At 35.6% G+C, this 23,795-nt stretch overlaps 2 protein-coding genes and 1 pseudogene across 3 annotated transcripts; 2 read left to right on the top strand and 1 right to left on the bottom strand.

The window, feature by feature from the left end:
- Positions 1-3,762: 3,762 nt before the first annotated feature.
- LOC113119935 (endoribonuclease ZC3H12A-like) lies at positions 3,763-11,819 on the bottom strand. Its single transcript, XM_026289684.1, has 6 exons — positions 11,659-11,819; positions 10,320-10,890; positions 8,030-8,169; positions 6,654-6,888; positions 6,466-6,566; positions 3,763-5,898 (listed from the first exon to the last, which is right to left on the bottom strand). Exons 2-6 carry the CDS (start codon positions 10,853-10,855, stop codon positions 4,979-4,981), a joined length of 1,932 nt encoding a protein of 643 aa, XP_026145469.1. The 5' UTR covers positions 10,856-10,890; positions 11,659-11,819; the 3' UTR covers positions 3,763-4,978.
- Positions 11,820-16,058: 4,239 nt separating this feature from the next.
- On the top strand, positions 16,059-21,238 carry LOC113120225 (protein OSCP1-like; annotated as a pseudogene).
- A 139-nt stretch (positions 21,239-21,377) lies between these two features.
- LOC113119934 (U7 snRNA-associated Sm-like protein LSm10) lies at positions 21,378-23,388 on the top strand. 2 transcript variants are annotated; one of them, XM_026289682.1, is made up of 2 exons: positions 21,378-21,504; positions 22,318-23,388. In XM_026289682.1, the coding sequence occupies exon 2, from the start codon at positions 22,324-22,326 to the stop codon at positions 22,684-22,686; it is 363 nt and encodes a 120-aa protein (XP_026145467.1). In that variant the 5' UTR covers positions 21,378-21,504; positions 22,318-22,323; the 3' UTR covers positions 22,687-23,388. The 2 variants fall into 2 exon arrangements, with proteins under 2 accessions (XP_026145467.1, XP_026145468.1); XM_026289683.1 differs by lacking the exon at positions 21,378-21,504 and adding an exon at positions 21,560-21,745.
- The last annotated feature ends 407 nt before the right edge of the window (positions 23,389-23,795 follow it).

The following is a 23,795-nucleotide window of genomic DNA, read 5'->3' as shown; positions in this document are numbered from 1 at the left end:
CGGATGTGACGTGGCCACACCTTCTTCTCGAAAGTTGTTTTTAAGAACATGACGTATGGTTATTGTTGTTTACTTTAGCACACAGGGAGTTGGACAGATTTATTATCTGTGATCTTATTTGAAAGTTGAGTATCCATTTAAGTGAATTTCATTGTTGCTTAAGTGGCAGATGGCAGAATGCTGTTTACATAAAGAGATAAGCCTAACTGTCACCCCCCCCCCCCCCCGCCTACGTTTTATATAATTATATATCACTTTAAGACCTAAAATCCCAAAATTCATCCTTTAAAACCCATTTTAAATTCAAACATTGCATTGCCATGAAAATGGTACATCAAAATCATGTAACAAAATGTTTTCAGTAATTAATTATAAAAATTTAGGTTTGTGTCATGCACATTCAAGCCTTCAAATATGTGAGTGACAGTTAAGGGGTTTTAAATTCCACCATATGTATATTACAATGATCTTCATACAACTAATACCATTATTTTATCCAAATGAAACAGAGCATGTAAAACCATCTGAGGATGAATCAGTATAGGGCTAAAATATTTATAAGCTAATATATTTGACATGACAGTAGCCTATCTGTTCATGTTGACAAAACTAGAGTAACAAACCCATTTTTAAACATAAGATTTATCCAAATGAACTATATTTCACACAGCCTCCTTTTCATTCCTGTCAATTATTAAATTGTGCTACCTTAATAGGGTGACATTTGTTGCTTCAGGCTAATCCGTCAAAGTCGCTAATGTCTAGCAAAGAGCTACAGATAAGAATCACAAATCTGAGCTTCTGACAGAATCGTTCACGTCTCTGTGCACTTGAGAAGGCCTGAATGACTCTGATTATCTACTCCTGTATGTTTATTTGCTCTGTTTGACAGCAGATTTTGAGGACAATCAAGCACAAGATAAAATCTAGAAGCCACAAAAATGCTAGTGTTGGTTTCTGCAGACACGTGTTCCTGTCTTCTGTTTGTTCTGCGCTGAGGCGAGCTCAGACTTGCATCCATGTGCAGAAAATAAAGTTATGAGTCAATATTTGAGTCAGATCAGACCATTCTGAAGCCCAGTACAGCACAGGCAGGCCAGATCCAAATCTATGATCTGCAGATAGCAAATATACATTTCCATACACTTCCATTACTTTTATACTGACCAAACTATATTTTCTATACCCTATTCCTTAACCTACCCCTTACAGAAAACCTGTTTGAATTGTTATACTTTTAGATCACAACTTATTTACTATTTTTAATACCCCCCCCCCCCCCTTGTTGGGACCACCCACAATGTCGAAAATGTCAGGGATTACTATCCTTGTGGGCACATTTGGTAATAAACAAGTACACCCACACACACACACACACACATAAGGCTATGAGTAATGTACGTAATAGTGATGCTTGCACTTTTTTTATTTGGTTTTGTCTTTGACAATTGCAAAATTCCATCCTGTGAATGTCAAAGACAGAAATGAAATAGTGGAAACCATTTAAAAAAAATTCTGTCCACCAAAACATTTTTGATTACAGAAAATTAAGATTAGTCTCGAAATGGTCTTCATAGGAAATTTCGGTACATCCCCTTCATAGTGAGCGCAGGGAGATAAGCTTGCTGTTTCATAACAATGATGTCTGATAAGACACGCAGGTGTTACTGCCTATGACTGCATATTGTTTTGCAATTAAAAAAGACAAAAATACAAACACACGCAAACGTTGGTACATGTGGTTTACAGAGATTCTCTAACGGCATAATGGTCTAAACTGTATTGCGTTTTCTATGTCCTTACCCTTAATCTATCCCTCACACAAAACCTTCAGCATTTTTAGATTTTCAACACACACACACACACACACACACACACACACACACACACACATTTATACAGAGAGAGATAGCTAGATAGATGTAGAAGTTATGTAATTGGTTATATCAATAAATTTTTACAAACTAGTAGATCTTAGTTGTGAATGGATCAAAAACTAAGTACTTAACTCACTAAATAAAATAAAAAATGAATAAAATAGCATGAGCGCTAGGTCTAAGAATCATGCATAAAAGTAATAATTAAAATAAATAAAAAAATATGTTATTTTCTACTGTTTATTTTATCAATTAACTTCTGAAGAAATCATAGTTCTGAATTGAAAGGTACATCAAACAAACCTTAGTACTCAACCAACCAATTTAACTAACTCAGTGAATAAATAAACTAGTATTAGTGCAAGGACTAAAAATCATGCAAATCAAATAAATAAATAATATAAATATTTCAAAAAGAAGTTTGTCATGTCTTTGGTTTTATTAATTAGGTCTAAGTAAAAAATAGATCTGATTTTAAAGGCTTATCAAAAAATAAGTACTTAACTAACTGAATATACTAGTAACTAAATTTAGTTCAAAATTTCTCCCAAAAGGTACTGTATGAGACTTGTATAGTCCAGTTAAAGTTTGGGGCATTTTGTATCACACAAACCAGGGGAAGTGAAACAGACAGTGTTCTACATCGTGGTATTTTCACTGCATTTTAGAGTTCCATCTTTCGGCATATGACCCCAATAGCAGACAAAAAAAGTAAGATTACAGATGAATTTCACAGTTTTGGGGAAATCCAAATCCACTGACCATGCACACTAGAGGCATGATCTGAACCACAGAAAGATGCTGTATCAGATGTCACATCTCATGAGTCATGATGGCTGTTAGTCCTGAAAGTAGCTTCGTCACATATAATATTAATAAAAAGCTTACTAAATTTAGTCAGGAAAATAATTAGCATGTTGTTTTCCCACTCAAACCTTTAATTCCTCTGAAATCCTCACCCCCACAGACCACTTCCGTTGATATCTATTAAGGACATCTACAGTACTTCCCGTAGACTGTCTTTTCTGACGCCTGTGCTGCTGTGTGGTGTGGTTTGTATTTTTCCAGTTGAAATGAAAAACGTTAAACCATAGATTCAAGAAATCCCATAGAAAAGGTATTATTCTGTAATCTAACATGTTATTAAATGCATCGTTTTTGCATTGAATTTGTTATATTATTTGTATTATATAAACAATGTCATTCTAGTCTATTCTATAATTTTTTTATAGCATTCATTAATTTTATTACATTTTTTAATACAAGTGCATGGTTTAACAAGTACCATGCTAATAATAAAAATAATTTAAAACGAACAAAAGTTAAATACTAAATAACAAAAAAAGATCTGCATTTCATGTCATTTTTTTATTTTTTTTTTATTTTGAGAATTTCACTGCAACTATACTATAGTTGTGAAGTATGCTGAACAAAAGTTGTCCTGTATGACTACTAATGCCAATTATATGTCAATAAATACCACCAGCTTTTCCAGGAGAAGAAAATTTGCCCTTTCAATATGAAATCTTGATAGATACTTCTGATGTTGGTGGATTATATCTCTACTAGGCTAATTAATCGCTGAGTCAAAATGCCTGTCATTACGTTTCTGTGGTTGGGGGGGGGGGGGGATGCTTCTTTCAAAAATGAGGCCGCCGCCTGTAGCATGAAAGCTTCTGAAGGTCAGGTCTGATCTTTATTGTCATAAACAAACGTTCATTTATGCAGAGGAACAACACAAGTCGAATAAAGGTAAAAGACTGATTTGTGTATATAAATATGGCATTTTATTTTCAGAATATGAGATACAGCATAAAAAGCAAATGCATATTTAAATGGGCAAAGAACATACAACTTAAAAAATAAAAATAAAAAGGCAAAAAAATGCCTACTTAGTATTGCCGACTCCCTTTTTAAACTCTGAACAGCTTCAATAAAAACTAACAGAGTCACCAAAAGTTCCACGACTTTCCATGTTTTCGGCAATTACCTTTGAGAACTTTGAAAAATATGTCAAGTTACAATGGTGATGCTTGCATTCATGAGGACATTTAAGTTATAGAAAAATACACCAAAGGGTGCATACTCTTCTACCTTTGTGGTAGTTCTGCTTGACAAATGTCAGTTACGGCACACGGTGCCAACACATTCAACATACACAGTACTGCGAATCGTGCAGAAACACAAAAAAAGAGTTTTTTCCACAAATAAATCTGCAATTTTGTCATTCCATTATCAGATATGATTGCATATTTTGTAAAAACTATGAAACCCAAACTGATATTATACTCTTGAGAACCACAGCAAGATAATAATTATATAATACAACAAATAGTGATTTCACCATAGTTGAGGTCAAATAACAATATTCAAAATACAACAGAAATAAAATCTTCTGAATGGCTTGAATTGAGTCCATTTCATCACAAAAATTACACATCTACTAAACTATAACTCTATTTTTAACATTAACATTAATCAAATCTTATTTCAAAATGTGCCCTGATTAGGAATCACAACATTTTTTAAAAGTCAAGTCATTTTTCTGGCCTTGCTAAAAGCAAAACGCTGTATGTCTTGACAAAAACAGCCAATCAGAACATAAAATCTGATGCGAATCGGAACATTGGACCACTGAGATTCTACTGTGGGCGGAGCTACACCACTTGCTTGACACAAACAGCCAATCAGAATATATCTGACATAGTTGCAGCTACTCTGCATTATGTGACAGACTCCAACGAAAATTATTTTTGTGTTCTCGCTAATCGAAAAAACGCTGCATGACTCAACAAAAACAGTCAATCAGAACATCTCTGATATAAAGTGGGACTGTGGACCAATGAGATTTCACTGTGGGCGGGGATACACTGCATTACATGACAGTCTCCTACAAAAAAGTAATTTTTATGTCCTCGTTAAAAAGCAAAACACTGCACAACAAAAACAGCGGGATTGTAGACCAATGAGATTTCACTATGGGCAGAGCTACACTGAATTACACAACAAACTCCAGTTTAATCACTTTCGGCTGAGAACTTATTGTAACACTTTGGTGCCAGAATCTTTGTCTTGTCACCTAGTCCTTCAAAAAAGATAAACTAAAAAGCCCCATCCTGAGACTGAAGGGTCAAAATCTCTGCGGCCAGTCTTTGTGGGTCCAGGAGATATGGGAACATGTCCATGGCTCTGTCCACCAAACGTGCATTGAAAATTGCTAGTAATTTCTTTCTTACCTGCTCCCGTTCAGAGCACTGAGGATTGTGATTGGAGGGTGACCAGTGGCCATGTCCTCTCTCTGGCAGCATGGCATTATGGGATGCTGGAGGATAGCCATCATAATGGTCAGACCAGTAGCCCCGTTGACAAGGAGGCCCTCTGTTGTGTGGAAATGAATACTGGGACATGTTAACAGGTGGGTAAACTGGACCTCCTCCATAGGAGTGATATCGGGGTTGAGTGTAACCCGGGTTTGTTGAACTGGACAGGTCCATGCTATGGTGCTGACCGACTCCACCAGTGCTGAGGGGTTGGTAAGGACAGCAACTGCAGGGTTGGCTATTGGCTGGAACGTAACGATGCCGCCCATTGTTGGATGGTTTGGACTTCCTGTGGTCGCAGTAGCGATCACAATGGGACGCTTCAGGAGAATGGCATTCGTAGGAACCCAAGCCAGAATCCAAACGCTCCTGAGATCCCCTGGGAAAGGAATCTAGACTTGTTGGCGAATGCCGACGCTCTTTTTTCAAAGGAAACTTCCTTTGAGTCGGCTGGGGGGCTGCTTTAATGACAAGGACATTTTCACTGGCGTAACTCTTCTTAAGAGATCCAGCATCCAGGGAGAGTTTCTGTTCCATTACTTCCTCCAGAGGTGGACTCTGACTGGACACTGGCTGAGGTTTGTGCGGTGTGGATGAAATTTTGGCTTTGTCTCTGAGCTCATCGGCCAGGGCACGCTGGGATTGCTTGGTTCGCTCCGGATGATGGAACTTGCACTTGATTCCATAAGTGCACTTCTTTCCTGCATTGAAAACAGGAGATTTGAATTCTTGTTCAAATAACACATGCTATCCTTGTGTGGTCAGAAGAATATGGGATATAACACCATTCAAAAGTTTGGGTGTCAATCAAAAGATATTTATAATGTAATGAAAGAGTCCTTTTATCAAATAACTGTTGCTTTTCTATTTTGTTTATTCATTGTATCATGGTTTCCACAAAAATATTAAGCAGCACAACTGTATCTAATATTGATAATAATATATAAAATATTTCTTGAGCAAATCAGCATTATTAGAGTGATTTCTGAAGGATCATTCTGAAGTTGCTGAAAATTCAGCTTTGCATTACAGGAATAAACGACAAGTCAAAACATATTAACAAAGAAAACCGTCTTAACGACCCAAAACTTGAACAGCCGTGTATATTGTTTATTAATTCCTTATATCTGGGTTATACTTTTTATATGGGCCATGGCAAATAAAAATGTCAAGCCACACCCTGATAATTACACTAACATGTTACTGCATCAACTCACTTCAATGTTAATCATTCATGAAAGCTGGAGAAAAATGTTTTTGATTCTTACCATAAGGACAGGGTTGTTTCTTAGGTATACGTGGAGTTTTCCTAAGAAAGTTGTCTAAGGTGGGTCCATGTCTTCCCAAAGGGTCATCTGGAGGCATAAACCTACATAAAAGCATTGTAAATTTAATCAAATTGGGCTATCAAACAACTTGACCTATGCTGCAAACACCAAAATGCAATGGCACTTACTTGTCATTGACGAACGAATACATCAGAAGCCTCCCCTCTATAAAACGCTTCCACTCAGGACGTTCTCCTTGTAGATCTCGGTAAGTATCATTGGAAACAATGATGCCGTCGGATTCGTATGCCAGCTTTACGATGAAACGGTCATCATAGCAAACCACTCGTTTTCCTGCCACCCTTCTGGATGGTGTGAATACCAAGAGCTTCCTCCGCTCTAATTCACGTAGAATGTGCTGATCTGAGAAAAACATTCATGAAATCTCAACTTTGTTGCTTTACTTTGTCAATTTTTACAAATCTGTACAATAAATAAACATATTTAGTCACTTAACACTTAAATGCATGTTTGCGCTTGTAGAATTAAATGCATAATAATTAGTTTTTCACACTAGTTTGACCTTGATTAAAAGTTCAATATGTTAAAACAAAACATTGAGCTATGCAATGGCTAAAGATCTTGTGCAAACCTTGGACAGAATGAAAAACTACGTTTATGTTCTTTTTGCCATATCAAATTAAATGTTTTTGTCTGCCACAATTATGTAATATCCTTAAACGTGTTTTCTAAGCAAATATTGATAAACGTAATTACTAGTATAACGCAATTAATCTGACATCACCATTGATTGACGGATCTTCTTGGAACATGGTCTCTATTCTGTTAAAAGTAAACATGGTTTTCTTGGTATTCAGTTACCCTTCGCACCAGCCGGAACAAACAGCCTGAGGGAAAAAAGATTCTTGGCCTATTCATTTGCTTGTGATTTTCATTGGACGAGTGCCCATTTACACATAGACAATTTAGCAGGAATATAAAACATACATGTTTGCATAGTTAAATGTCAACTGTTAAGACCGATCAACATCACAACTATTTTTTGGATGCTGAGAATTATCGCCAACCACATTATCCTCTAGACAGGTCAAACTTAGGAGGGTTTGGCAAACAATGCAGATCAAACAGGCTGGAACATCTTACCAGGCAAAAGCAGCGGTTGTATTATTCCACTGTGGCCTTCTTTATGATATAAGGAAGTTGCAATGGTTTTAAAAACCCCAGGTACTTGCCAATATATCTTATGACATACTTCATTCAAACAGCTACACAAATAAAACCAATCTGGGGTTTTCCCATACTTCCAGTTCTATTATTTGAGACCTGAGGTTGAAGACCAGACATAAAACCAGAAATGTATTTCCTGTATTCCAAGTGTAATTTAGTTGGACATTCATACATCATTTGGCTTCCAATATACTGCAAATCTCTTTTTAGCAGTTTTGCTGGTAAGAGGAAACAGACCTCACTTATGGGAATGTGATTCCCTCTGGAAAGCAGGAATTGTTTCTGACAGACGGTGCATGCATTCCCTGTTCCTCACCTGTTATAGGCACATCAGGTCGCGGCTGTTCTTTTCTCCAGGAAGGCACAAACACTGTGATGTCAACGTGACCCCGCTCCAGGAAGAAGTTCACCGCCAACTGAATTCCCAGACAGGAAAAAACTTCCTTGTTCCCGTGACTACAAAACAGAAAATGTTTTGTACGTGTAAATTTCAATTCGTATAGAATTTGCATAAGGAAACTGTATGGCTTGCGAAGACATTAATTTAACAGATGCTTTTGATCAAACAAAGAATATCATATCAAACTTGTTTAAGTGTTATTTTTTGGAAAATATTTTTCTAGTTATCTCTCTTCAGATTTGCTGGAAACAGTTTCTGCATTAAGATCATTATAATCACATTTGTTATGCTCCTTTCTTAGTTGAAGGTGAAAATGGGCAGGAATACACATTCCAGTTTTTGTGTTTAATGCCATTCAAGCTTCTGTGGCTATTTTCACGGCGAGATTAATTATGGCTGAATTATATCATGTTTTCACATTCCAGTGAAATCACTAAATAAAATGCAACTAAATAAAGCACCATTACTGATATAAGGCATGCAAGGTTTCTTTGATAGTTTATTTTGACATTTTAATTATAATGGTATGAAAAAAACGCACATTTTTTTTTTTTTTGTTATGCTAGATTACTGCTAAGTATTGGATTCTATCTTTCTATTAAAATGTTTTCTTTCAATAAGCAGTTTTTGTATTTCTTTTTGGAACGAACTCATCGTAGGCCTCATTTAACTGAGCTACTGCACATTAGTTTTTGAATGAACATTGCCAAAATCTTTCACAAATGAGGATGCGTATACGTTGACAATTGCCAAAGATTGAATCTAAGATTTGATTAGCATAATGACAGCTTTACAAAGATTTTTTTTTAACAGCCTTGTCATTTTTGACAGGGAACACCAAGGATTTTCGGCACCGCAAAGGAGTTCAAAATCAATTTAATTGTATGAACAAGTCTATTCAAGCCAGGATCTTTTAAAAGTGCCTGGGATAAACAGAACTGGGTGTTTGAAAACAGTCTGTTCTGGGAGGTAATTAAAAACGTCTGATTTATAGGAGCAAAAATAGCAAAGGTGGGCAGAGTTATCCAATCAGAAGCGGTGTTGCAATGCTGTCGGGCCTGTTCTGTTACACAGCGTTCTTTTCACATACATTCTCCTTTAGGATAGTAAGAGAAGGAAGGGAGGGGACGGGAAACGACGATGATTTGCATATAAGATTATTTGCATACTGGAGTGATGACCCATACAGGAGCCTGCAGGTGCAAACCTGGACTCCACTTGCAGATGCACGTGAAATACAAAGGGAGGGTTTTTAAAAGATCATTAAACACATAGGTGTTGATAAATAAGTACTCTCTCTCGCTCTCTCTCTCTCACACACACACACCAAAAAAAACCCCCCTTGTCTATCAATATAATTTGTACTGGCAACATATGATCTAACTTCTCCTAATAACTTCCTGATGTTCTGGTCTGACATTTAGAATGAATTACTCAGCAAATCATATGCGAAACATTTGAGGATAAAAATAATATTGTGCCATGGGTAAAAAGAGTTTAAGTGTATACTATAAATAAGATAAGTTGAGTGTTAAAACAAGATCCAGTCTGTCCCGTGAATAGCAAATAATGTTCCATCCATTTCTTGTAACATGAAAACCAGATATTCAGTCAAGTTGCACACATTCACATAAACACAAATCCATCTCCGTTTTCAGCAAGAAAAGATGTTTCATTTTTGGCAAAGCTGTTTCTTAAAAACAGAAAGTCTCAATTTTAAAACTCCATTCATCTATTTTACTGTAAACAAACATGCTTAACCATAACATGATGAATATTCCCTGACTGTTTTATCATCTTGTAACTATACTTGTAACTATAACTACAATCAACTGCGGTCTATTCTTGAGGTCTAAATTAACAGTTTTCTATTTCTATACATTTTCAAACATAATGTATTCATGTGATATTGAAGATAACTTTTCAGCAGAATAAGAGACATCTGTCAAAACCATTAAATCCAAATGACTCCAAATTCAAAGTTTATGTTCAGTTTTACTTTTACCAAAAAAAAGTGCTATCTTGTGATTTTTCAAATTTAAACATCTGACACGAAGAAAAAGGTCAAAAAAAACCTTTAAAGGTTAAGGACCTTTAAATTTACCGTAAACAACTTCAATAGTAAAGTGGTAGAAGACGGACTTAAATGTCACTGTAAATACTTCTTTAAAAATCTTAGAGCATGCCAGGTTTACAGTAAACTTACCTCATGGCTACATTAGACCCATCAATGACAATGGGTCTGAGTGCGTCCTCATCCTCTACCAGCTCTTCTGGAGCACCTGACACTGCTGGAACATTGTGACAGTGATTTTGGGCACTTTGGACTTTATTGGAAGCATCCCCACGTGAAACCAGCACCGTGGAGGCTGTAGGTTCCTCTCTCTCCTCTGATTCCCCAGCAGCCTGGATAAGCTCACCCAAAACCCTGTTGGTGTCTGCATTGAGGCCAAGTTTCAGGAAAGTGGCACGGATCTGTGTTTGGGAAAATCCCAGCTTGAGGAACAGGTCGAGCTGAGCCTGAAATTCAGAGCAGGGTTCTGAGGATTCGTCTGGAGTCGGGCTGGACTGGGCCGGGTCCATTATAATGCTGCTGGAAACAGGAGGGCTGTACGAAGATTTGGGTGCTGTTACCCATGCGTTGGTGGTGTTTATGTCAGAACTGTGGGATCCTATGCTGGAAGACCAAAAGGAATCCAAATACAATTGTAACGTGGGAATGGTGCTGATTTCAGCACTCATCTCTTCATCCGGAAAAACGTCTTTGTCAGTCACACCTGTTTAGAGAATGTGTAATAATAGATATGATAAATCAATCATAACTCCTTTTTTTTTTATAGCCTCAGATTACATTACAACATCTAATTATCTAAATATCACATGGCAATGTGGTTATGTGTTGTGACAATCTGGTAAATATTTCAAAAAACATTTCTGAATTTAATTATGATTTTTAAACTACGGTTCAATAGATTATTTTATTAATATTTTATTAAAATCTATAAAAAATAAAGAACTTAAACATGAATGAGTTTGCATTATATTAAAACGTATAAAATATAGAAATTCTTAAAAATATAAAAATAATAAATATGTACTAAATCGCTTCAATCTATAAACAAGCTATAAAATCAAAGTCTGCTAGTGCACAGGAAATGTAATTTCCATACGTTAAACTTTAAAATGAGCCGGTTTCATTTCTCATTTTTTATTTATAGATTATGAACTACTGACAGTAATAACAGCAACATCACATTATTTCATTGTTTCCATATTCTTTACTTGCGGCGCGTTCCCGCATTTCAGCACATGGACGAGCGCTGTCCCCTTACTGAACCTCAACACTTTGTTTACCAAGTTAAATTCAACATAAGATCACAATATAAGCAGACATTAAACCGTTTACTATCAGGTTACTAAATAAATGTCTATGTCAACTATTAGAAACGTTAATATGCCGAGACTATCGCTTGGTGCGCGTTTATGTAGGCTAGTACAAATATACAAGTAGGAAAAGTTACAAACAGAATAAAAGTTAAACGTACCTTTACTTGATCCGTTCTCTTTGTGTTTCGAGCTGCTGTCCTCTTGTGATAATGTTGATAAGATCGTAAGTTTCGCCCCAGTTGAATCCAAAGCAGCAAAATACCGGAGAGAGAATCGGCACACCTTTAAGTTTCAAACGCAAAACCAGGAAGCGTTGACGTCACGGAGACCTTTGTTTTTCAAAGGCAAACGCTATCTAAAAATAATTAACTTTAAAAATAAGGAAGTTTTCAAATGATGTTGCTACTATTTTTAGTCATGTTAGCGTTTTTATTTAACTTTTGTATTTCTATAAAAAATATTTGTTTTGGTCACAATGTACCCACTTGCGTATGTAAATACGGGTATTAAAAGAATGCTGTTGATACTACAGTACCTGTTATTTTTTCCCTTCTTAACTCGTTTAAAAATAAAAGTCCATTAGAATCAAGTGTTTAACACATCATATGAGAGCTGATGTCATATGAGAAGAACATTAAATTGTATTTCCTCTTAAATAAGCCCATACTTGATCTAAAGAAACTGTAGCCTAGTGAAACATCCCAAACTATTTTAATTTATTTATATAATAGTTCTTTATAGGAATATAAAAGTAACATAATAATAATAATAATAACAGTAACAACATTAACTTATTTATATATATTAAAAAATACGAGAAACTGTTCTAAGGATTGGTTTCTTCAATTAAACTGAAACAGGCCAAAAGTTATTGAGCATTAATTCACATGTTCTACATTTGTAAATTTCACTTCCTCTATATTCCCCTATATTTCTATATGCAGCATATGACAGTGAGAAAGGAGGGTGTACTCTTGGTGCTTTTTTAAATTCTCACTATTACTCCAGGTTATTGTTTCCTCACCAACACAGTTCACTTTATTAGCCATTTGCAGTGTAAAACCACATTGGAAAAAATGTACAAGAAGCTCAAAGTATAACGTCAAACACATAAAGGACATAACATAAAACAGACAAGCAGGCCACATATTTTCACACTGTCACATTTGGTTGCTGTTATCTTGGGATCAAGAAATGCAAATGTCAAGAAAACAAAAATTACAGAATCGTTAACATTTTGGTATGTGTTAAAAGTTATTTCTTTTGTGGTTTGCAAAAAAGGGAAACCCCTAAGTGAACACTGACTCAGACCACAGTTAGATGCATAGAGTGCAACTATAGTTTCCTCTCACCTGCCTTCTCGTTTCAGTCTTTTTTCACTTGTTTGTATACTTTATTTGACTGACAGGATGTGCTTGAGTGCTGCTTATATGTTATATATGTTGTAGTTAAAAAACTATAACTGTTCAATATTTAAGTGGTAAGTATTTATTCTATAAAGAGTTTATTCCACTTAAAGTCATTCCACTAATACTGTTTAAAGTAAAGAGGTGGATGGAGACTTGCATTAACTTTGTGGCAATTTCTCTTAATAATCGATTTTCTGGGATGTTGGCCACTTTGGGCAAGATGTTCCTCGCCCAAAGAGTGAGATTCTTGCTCTTGTGCTGAAGTTTCTTCACCTTCTGAATGATGTTCCTCATCTTCAGATTGAGATTCTTCTCGTGCTGAATTTTCTCCACCTTCTGCGGACTGAGATTCTTCTTGTGCTAAAGTTTCTCCATCTGTGGACAGAGATTCTTCTTGTGCTAAAGTTTCTCCATCTGTGGACAGAGATTCTTCTTGTGCTAAAGTTTCTCCATCTGTGGACAGAGATTCTTCTTGTGCTAAAGTTTCTCCATCTGTGGACAGAGATTCTTCTTGTGCTAAAGTTTCTCCACCTTCTGTGGACTGAGATTCTTCACCTTCTGCTTTATGTTCCCCTCCTGTGAATTAAGATTATTCTTAGCTGAAGTTTAGCCCCCTTCTGCAGACTGAGATTCTTCATTGTTACCTTAGTCACCTACAATCTGTGAACCCCTTCCATAATTTGCCAATCAATCAGAGTAGATCATTGTTAAGCCCGCCCCCACGAGAAGTTTGTGTCAAAACACCAAACGAAAAATTGTGAACCGTAAGCGAAATCTGTGGCAATGCATTCAGAATCCACGATTGAAAATGAATTTTTGAAAAACATTAACAAAAAATGAAGCATATTTGAAGAGCCTGTTAAATTTGTGCCACTGAGTTAATTTTTTTTTTCAATTTCATTGTGTTTTTCTTCTTTTGTAATGGCATATTTGTGATAGTTTCTTAAAAAGTTATGTTCGGTTTTATAACGTTTCCATAAAAACCCGCCCGCTCCCGCGAGATTTGCAGTGGGTCCCGCGGGAGCCCAAACCCAATGCACCCCTCTAGTTCCAGGTACTGATATAGGCAAATAGAAGTGTGCTATTTTCTACATCCATTTGTGACTGACATACATGATGTGACTAAGAGTTTCAGAGAATATATAAAAAAAAATATAATAATTATATAATTATATTTTCAATATATGAAAATATAATGGCACTCATATACATTACTCTCAGAATCAATCAGTCTAAATGCTTTTATGTTTGCAATATTCTTCTTACTTACCACAATGCTACTTTCATTATAAACACAGAAATGTACTGAAGTTTTCCCATTATTTTTAGTTTCAATCTGAACTTAATGAAAATACATCGTATGAGATAGATGAAAAGAGTTAATTATTTATAAAGCTTAAAATCATCTAGGCCGTAATTTGATCTTGAGTCTCTGAATATTTTAAAAGATAGCTAAAATCACTGGTAACATTTTTGAACATTATTATTGTAAAATACCAATAATCTCCTGCAATATCTCGAATAATCCAGACTTCAACAGTTCCATGTGTTTACAGTACAAGAGTTCCCTGTAAAAGTAATTTGCATTTAGCAACCATGCCAAAATAAACACACTCAACATATATTTCATATTTAGGAATGTCTTTGATCATGATTTAAACAAAAATAATTATACTTACTAGCACAATATAATTTGTAGAAGAATTAGCGTGCACTGAATTTTTCTGGCCTTGGCACCAGACAGAAAATGGTGACGTTTGCAGTCTTTACTTTTGACATACTTTACATCTTTAACTGAGGCAGTTATACAGGATTTGACTACATTTGCCTAAACAGTCAATGCAAAATGAGCCCTGAAATTGTTTGCATTCATTCATGGTGTACAGACGGCATTTGAAAATTCATTGGTCAGTTATAATATAAGTCTGTCTGCTTAAATATAATTAAAATATATTTCTAATGCAAATTTATTGAACATTTCAGAACTATATCTATTCACATGCCTGATTTGATGTTATCTCAGCTGCTGTCACAGGGGACTTTGCATAACTGACAGAATCATGTACCATGTCTAATTCTCAATTGCACTAAACTGTGCCCTGTGGTAAGACGAAGGAGAGTGAAGGAGAAGTGCTTGCTCACATGTAACAGAAATTTGGCCTTAACACAGGTTAAATGCTGTGTTGCAGGTCATTGGACAGATGATAGAAAAAGAAAAAAACTTCATTACCTTCCTATTTAGTTTGTTCCAACTATTTGATGTTTGTTACATGCAGCTTATTTGTAACAGGAAAAGCATGTGTGGAAGAATCTGTCACAGGAGGTGCGGGGATGAACAGAATGCACTACACACAGGATTTATTAATAACAAAAAGGGGAAAACAAAACCCACGTGGGGGGAAAACAACGACTAGGGAATAGACAAATAACTTAACAAGAGTTCGACTAGAAACAAACAATAAAACAAAAGACTCTTCACTCTGGTACGCACACTACAGAAAAACAATCCACAGGTCTCACAACGTTTTGTCAAAGTGTAACAATGATCCGCCCTAGACAGCGAACACAAGGGGATTGAAATAGGGAGACTAAAGATAACATAACAGGTGACACCGGTAAAGCAATAATGACAAAACGAGGATAACAAGGGGGCAGGGCAAGGAAACGAGACAACAAAAGCACATGACCCAAAGACAAGGCCATGTGCTTGCACACAAAACACGGGCCTGTCATGATCCTGCCTCAAGACTAGAGAAAATCAAGGACACGAGGGCAGAATCATGACAGAATCAGTAAATGTTGTGAAATTCTAAGGGGTTTCTTTAAGAACTCAATCACCCACACAGAGCTCGTTTTCCAAAACTAAACATTAATTGGAAAAAGTCAAATCATACTACATTTAAAAAAAAAAAATCCAAAATTAAGGTTAATATACTAATGTCTTTATTTCATAACCAAACCCATAATTAACTAATGTACAAAAATCATTTTCACATTTAAGATTTAACTCCTGCCTCAATGTTTCTGTTTTTCTTACTCATCTTTCTCATGCTCTTTATCTATGAATGATATCGTGGCCACTATGTTCGATAAGGCTTTTTAGAGGAGCCCTCCGCACAGTTTTGACACGGCTAGCACACGTCTCTATAATGCGTCTAAACCCAGCCAGCATGGATAAGGTATGAACTCGCCCTCACCTCGGGCAAAAACGATTGCGAATAACACTCCTTTTTTGTTTGTTTGTTTGCATTCATTTTTCGGTAGCACTTAATTTTACAGTCCTGTTCCTCATGTACATGCTAGGTACTTATTATAGTAATTACAATAACTATGTAATAAGTAGGTACTAACCCTGAACCTACCCCTAAACCTAACCTTACCCCATGTAGTTACCTTGTTTTACCAGAACTTTCTTAGATAAATACACTGTAAGTACTGTAAAATAAAGTGCAACCAATTTTTCTTATATTGTCAGTAATTAAATACATCATTAAAGAAATATTTACTCAGATTAAACTTAATTATTTAAAAAAAAATTAAGAAATAGTAATAATAAATGGTCTTGATTGTACAGTATGCATCAGGCTAGAAGTAGGACTGGTTGTCCAACTATTTAAAACAAAAAGTTTTTTTTTTTTTTTTTACTTGGAAAAATACATTTAGGCAACAGTTTCCATGGCTTCTTACATTTAAGTCTTGACCGAACTTAAAATGTCAGTTTGATGTGGCTTAAAGAAATTTTTGCTGAAAATTTGTTCACACTTCATCCAGTTTAATCTTATATTACTTGCTCATCAATAGACCTTTGGCAGTGAATGGGTGCTATCAGAATGAAAGTCCAAACCACTGATAAAAACATCACAATTAAGTATGTAAAACAAGTAATCCACACGACTCCAGACCATCAGTGAATGCCTTCTGTGAAAAGTTGTGTGTTTGTAAGAAACAAATCCATCAGTAAGTTGTTTAAACTGTCACTGTAACTGTCATAGTGATCCAATAAACATCTACATCTTTGATTGTCTGTGGGTGAGTAAAGCTTCAGCAATTTTTACATTTTGGGTCAGCTATCAAAATCTGCCATAGTCAACAGGTTATTAAATATGACAAAAAAAGGCAATGTAAACAAAACAAGCAAATATTGTAACTAAATCAAGTTTCATGCCCCAGTGCATGCTGGGAATATGTTGAATAAATGTTTTTTTTTTTTTTTTTTCAGTCTAGATCTGTTAAAAATGAAAAAAAAAAAAAAAAAAAAAAAAAAGCATGGTGACTTAAATTCAGACAAATCAGAGGAAATGTATTACAACTAAATGCATTACTTCAGTTAGGATTATTGAATTTATCTATGAACCAGTAGCATTTTACAACGTGTTATGCAACTATAGAACGCAGCTATTTCTACTTGTTCCAACCCAGATCAAATTACTTAAATGTAGTCAGTTACATTCAGTCATATTAAATAATATTTCTGACTTTAATAAAACCAGTTTCCGTAAGTTTGTGTTGTTGTGTTTATTGTATCTTTATGATTTCATGCCTATGCCCTTTAAGTATCAGATCGTTCTGTGTCATCTGTTGTAAAGATGCATTTTGTTGTCGTTGTGAAGAAATTCTTTATAAAATTCATCACACATCAACTTGCTTTTCTGTGCCAATGATATTGGGTTTTTTTCTAGTGCACGCTTGCCAAATTTAAAAAGCACATTTTTCTAAGGTATACACTCCCTTATCTAATGGTGGGTTTGAACTCATCCTACATATGTTGCTGGTTCTCTTTCAAGATATGCAAATCAGGGTAAGTGGTTTGTTTGTCAAGGCATATTGTCATTAGCATTTGAAATGGATCCCTGCCAGACCATATGGTTGTATGCAAATCAGTACTGAGTCATGACGCTTTTTTATAAGAACATCCAGCGCAGTCAATCTGTCATGTGCTTGTAGTGACACTTACTGATTGCATGAGATTTTGTAATATGTTCTTTCATCAAGTCTCAGTTTTCTTGAAACAAAAAATCCAGAACTTAAATGGCCATTTTGTGCTGCAGACCTCAGGGCCAGTCCCTTATGGATTTGAGGTTCCTGGTTTAATCAGGTAATGCAGATGAAGGTCAGAGGTCACAGGCTGGATCCTTATATTCTGAAAGTGAGTTCCTCATCAGTAGATTTACACTGGAAAACACAGAGGATTCATGGAAATAAGTTCACATTGTTACAGTCATACACACCCATACGCAAACAGTCACTTTGTTCCTTTAGAATTCCTTTAAACATTCTCGTCTCACAGGTCTTTCAGTGCTAAAGGCAGAGAGGCGAGGAGGACAAGGTTTCTCAGTGGAGGAAGCTACACAAGTGCTCATATGACCTCTCTGGAGACAGGGTCACAGTTTTGGGCACCAACATGTAAATATTAAAATTAGTAGTTAGGAATTATGAATAGTTTTAAAATTAATTGTTAACATGAAAAAATATATAATACATCTTTTTATGTATTACAAATATTTAATATATTTAAATTGCAATATAAAATAAAATTAACCATGTTATCTAATAGAGATAATTATTTTATATAAATACATATGTTTTTTAATCAGCAAGGATGCATTAAATTAATCAGGTGACAGTTAAGAGTCTTACATTGTGTTAGGGCTGTCAAACAATGAATGAAATCCAAAAGTTTGTGTTTACATAATATATGTTTGTACTGTGTATGTATTATTATTATATATGTATATATATATATATATATATATATATATATATATATATATATATATATATATATATACATTTATATATTTATATAATATAAATTATATATAATTATTAATAAAATATACATGTATGTGTGTGTATCTATATATACAATAATAAATACACATACAAACATATATTATGTAAAAACAAACCTTTATTTTGAAAGTGATTAATCGTTTGACAGCTCTAGTGTGTGTGTGTGTGTGTGTGTGTGTGTGTGTGTGTGTGTCTGTCTGTCTGTGTGTCTGTGTGTGTGTGTGTGTGTGTGTGTGTGTGTGTGTCAATCACAGTTTCCACAAAAATAGTAAGCAGCATAAATTAATTAAATTCTAAAATACATTAAAATGGAGTAAAGACAGTAAAGACATTTTTTCTTTTTTAAATCTTACTGACCACGAATGTTTATATGTTTCTGTGAATCTCTGTTGACCTCTGTGCAGGTACAACACACCCTCACCTAAAGAAATCTATCCATCAACTACCTCTAACAGCACCCGGAAACCAAAGCAGGTCCACCCTCACTGCAGGCATCATGCAGGATTCCAATAGTACAGCTCATTGTTAAGAGGAAAAAAGGCTACTTTTAATATGATATAACACAACACAACACAACATAACATAACAACATAATATATGCATGAAGATTTATTGAAGTTTTAGCTTTGCAACTCAATGCTGTCTGGATTTCACTGTGTTTTTGTGTAAATATCTGAACGTGTTGTGGACAGGCAGATACAACTCCCAATCCTCTGGCCACAGAGGAACTCAACCTTCTCGCTTAACTGATGGGTGGAATAGAGGTGCACAAAATCTTGAATGTGGACGCAGGTTTCAAAGTGACCCTGTTAGCCTTAGACCAGGAGGAGGACGGCATGTAAGCATTACTAATCCAGACATACTCTTGCAACAAGCCACGCACAACCTCCAAGGCATGCTGGATTCTCTATTGTACTTTTATGCTGCTTCTTTAGTCTTTTTGGATCTTGAGTGCTGGGTGAGTTGGATATTTACCTACAAACCAATATAGAAAAATAAATGCAAATGTCTTGCAAAGAATAAAGAAATAACTAACAAAATAAGTCAAGGAAGTATGTAGCTTTTTGTTTGTCCACAAAGGGCTGACTGAAAATAATAGGTAAACATTTTTTGGTATTGTAGATAACCAATCTCTTAAAATGTTTTTCAGTGGAATTTCGGAAGGAGCAGCACGTACAAGCCACGCAGGCGCTGTGTCATGCACTTTTCAAATCTGCTCATGTCCTCGACTTACTTTATTTGGTTGCCCAGGGCTGAGAATGCTACTAGTAAAATCTATACTATAATTTACTAAGAAACAGCAGCATTGCTCCAGGGCCAGCTCAATTTAAAGCTTTTTGGCATATCACTTTAATTCCAATCAAATTTAATTCACTGGAAAGTTAACATCAACAGCTAATTCAGGAATGTTTTATGAGTTTGGAATAATCTTTTAGCATTGCCTGACCTAGACACGGTTAAGTACATATAAACACATACTGAGTTTGATATTAACTCAATTTTTTACATTTGTGACACTCTCGTAAATGTACTACTATTAACACCAAACTCTAAGTGTCTGTAAATGGCTCAATATAAATAACTTTATTTTAATGTTTACCTTGGTATTCTCAGGATCAGCTGGCCAGTACTGAGCTGGCACGCTCAGCAGGGGTATTTGATGAAGGGGAAGCCTGACAGAGGGACCCGGGAACAAGGGGGATGACTTGCTGGATGAGCTCTAAAGGTCAGTGGCTGTAAACTGTGAGTCAGGATACATGTGGTAATTCTGAAACAAGGTTACAGAACAATATGGTAGGTTTGGAAATGCCTGGCATTTATATAGTCAAAAACACGATGAAGAACAAGCTGGAAGCAAAATCGCATTTTGATGGGTGGCGTTTATGATTTCCTAAACAACGTGATGTTTTAAACTTTAAACTGGTTGAAAAAAAAGTTAGAAAATAGATTGAACCTTTTAAATTTTGAGTGTTTCTTCTGTTTTCATTACATCTATAATGTACGTTTACTATATCTTATTTGATTGACGTGCAATGACTGCTTTATCTCTTTATCTGGTTTCTTTGCAGCATAATGAAAGTCAATAATTCTGAGTTCATTGGAACAGAAGGCGTTTCAGAAAACCACACACACGACATACATTCAGACAAGTGTCAACAATATCACCTTCAACATAAAGAGGATGGAATGTTGAACTGTGTTCTCGGGATATTTTATACAGGTCTGGTTGGGGCAAGGTGTCACTTATTTATTTATCTATCTATTTCTTTCTTTGGCTATTTATTGGCATTCTCTATATCAGCACAAAACTTTTAACAAATTGCATTTTAAAGTACAGCCTATGTACTGTGTACAATAATGTTTGAACGTAAACGTCTAAAGCACATAGGAAATAAGTGTGTGGAAGAACAATTATTTGATACAAATAATTAGCTACAGGTAAATCAGAAAAGTAGTTTGGTATTTTTGCATGTTATCTTTAGTTTTTCTTTTCTTTACATTGTTTCATCATTGTTTTACTGGTCCGATTATGCATTTAAATAACATAACGTTTCTGATAAATTGCATTTATCAGATGACAACTAGCCCTAGTCAAAGAGTATAGAAGCCCTATACTTCTATACACTTTGCCCTAGTTGCTCCTAACTCGCTAGAGGGAGCGCGAGCGCCTTCATCCGGAACGCATTGATGACGTCACTCTCCTCTACGACAAAGCGCAGCGCTCTCGAAACATAGACAGTAAAACCATTCCCGAAATAAACTGACATGATGTTTTGAGCGTGTTAGAAAACGCAAAGCAAGGTAACAAAACAAAAACTTTTACCTCAAGTTGAATTTATGACTTATTCCGGGTTCAAAATGAAATTAGTTTGTTATTATTTCCTCTCTGAATGAATACAAATCTCGCGTGCCTCTGTAAGGACGTTAAAGATAACGTTGCAGGAAAGCTTAATATTTGCAAATGTCTTTTCGTGATTCGTTTCGTGTTCACTGATCACCAGTGACTGTCCGTTAAGCAGTAATTTATCTTGCATGTATCTTGGTAAGTTAGTCATTTATGCTTTGCAACACGTCACTATTTCAATAGTTTATATTTGTTACTGAGACGCAGCTTGCTGAAAAACACCGCAAGCTAAACTTTGGAGCATATATAACAAGCACAAAAACACAACAAAAAGTAACACACACACACACATATATATGAAATGTAACTTATATTTGTGTAACTTTTTGATGTGTTTTTGTGCTCGTTATACAATACATCCATATTTATCCATAAAAGTTCAATTTTACTGAATTTGACATTATTGCTTTTCATTCTGTTGACAAACCCATTTTAGCAAATTTCCCATGCATTGTTGTAATTCGTCTGTCAGCAGAGCCTTGCAGAAACCTGCAAGTGAGCACATGCTCAAAAACATTTAAACAAAAATGTTTTTCATACATTTATTTGGGGCTGCCTTTTTATAATTAATTGGCACAGAATCACTTGTTTGCTTTTCGTCTTCTTTGGTGTCATAAAAAGAAATAAAAAAGAAAGTGATTGGTTGTTAACTTGCTCCCACTGTAAGACAGATGACATTGTCCACATGTTAAGGACTTCTCTGTGCACAGGTGAACATGGACGTGAGCCATTCCATTCGTGAACGCACCATCGCCGAGAACAGTCTGGTGATTCTTCTTCAGGGTCTGCATGGTCAGGTGACCACCGTTGACCTGCGAGACGAGAGCACGGCGAGGGGACGCGTTATTAACGTGGACGCTTTCATGAACATCCGGCTGGAGAAGGTTCTGTACAGGGACAGACGTGGACATGTGTCCAGTATGGACGACTTGTTCATCACGGGGCGAAACGTGCGTTATGTCCACATCCCAGACCACATGAACATTATAGAGACAATAGAGACCCAGCTTGCCAAAATACACCGCGTGCGAAACTTTGGAGCAAGCGGTGGACGCAAAGAATACTCTAAGAAAAAATAGTTTTTATGAGAAACTCATGTTTGTCTTGCAAACATATGGTTTTGTAATGGGCAGTATTTCTTTTCGTTAAGTCATGCAATCATGGAGAAAAATTTAATGCATAGTTTACTTTGAAAAGTTGCTAGTTGGTGACTGAAAGAGCTCTGAATGTCATCTCTAGGAAAAGTGTGGGAAAGTCAATTCTGTGTAGTGTGCACAACTCTGGTGGTTTGAAAAAGCAGTAAACAGTGATATAACCATTGATCAATGTGTTCCTTAAGTTGACATTGTGTTTGTTTAAACGACACATCTTTTTTACTTTTAATATTTGTTCTGTCTCTTAATTGAGATGTCAATATCTCTCAACCACAATTATATCTTAATCACATTATGCAAATATTGGTACGTTAAAGCCTTTTATTTGTGCAATTCAAAACAATGTTTTCAGTTTAATGACTGTTAATGTTTTTTATTGCTGAGGTTTCATAAGATGTCTGTAAGAGACATTCATCCATCTATGTTGTCCTCACACATAAAAATCTACCAATATATTTGTTTAGAACAGTTTTTGACTGTTTTTGCATGTAAATGGTGCTTGATCTCTGTATATTTCTCCTCTGATCACAATAAGAATACTTTTTACACTGTTGAAAGCAATATTATAGACTGAGGACTTGTTTTTTTTTTTAGTCAGAAGCAGCAGATTAAAGTGGAAAACGCCTTAATAATGGCTCTGTTTCGCATTTAAAATTTAGCGTGAAACATTCCTTTAACCCAAGCCTTCAGATTGGACTTCGAATGCTTTTGTCTCAGTTTGTGGCCAATGTGGCACCAGAGTTTACATCTTATTTTGGAGCGATATTATTTTGCTTCCAGAATGCTACATATGTTTTAGCATTGCGTACGAGGATGCAGGATTTTCAGTGACCACATAATCATCGTCCTTGCAATGACACAAACCTCATTCCTGACCGGACCCAGGAATATTCTTGTAAACAAAAGACATGGCACAACATGAACACTACACATGCTGCTTATGAAGAAGCTTGAATAGGGAAAAATAATTTTTAAGGGTTTGAATGCTGGAATGCTCAATGGGAGATTCAACTCAACTTGTATTTAGCTTTTTC

The sequence above is a fragment of the Carassius auratus genome, chromosome 19 (assembly GCF_003368295.1).
Source record: "Carassius auratus strain Wakin chromosome 19, ASM336829v1, whole genome shotgun sequence".
Classification (NCBI taxonomy): Eukaryota; Metazoa; Chordata; class Actinopteri; order Cypriniformes; family Cyprinidae; genus Carassius; species Carassius auratus.
This window is presented reverse-complemented; position numbering and strand designations above follow the sequence as displayed.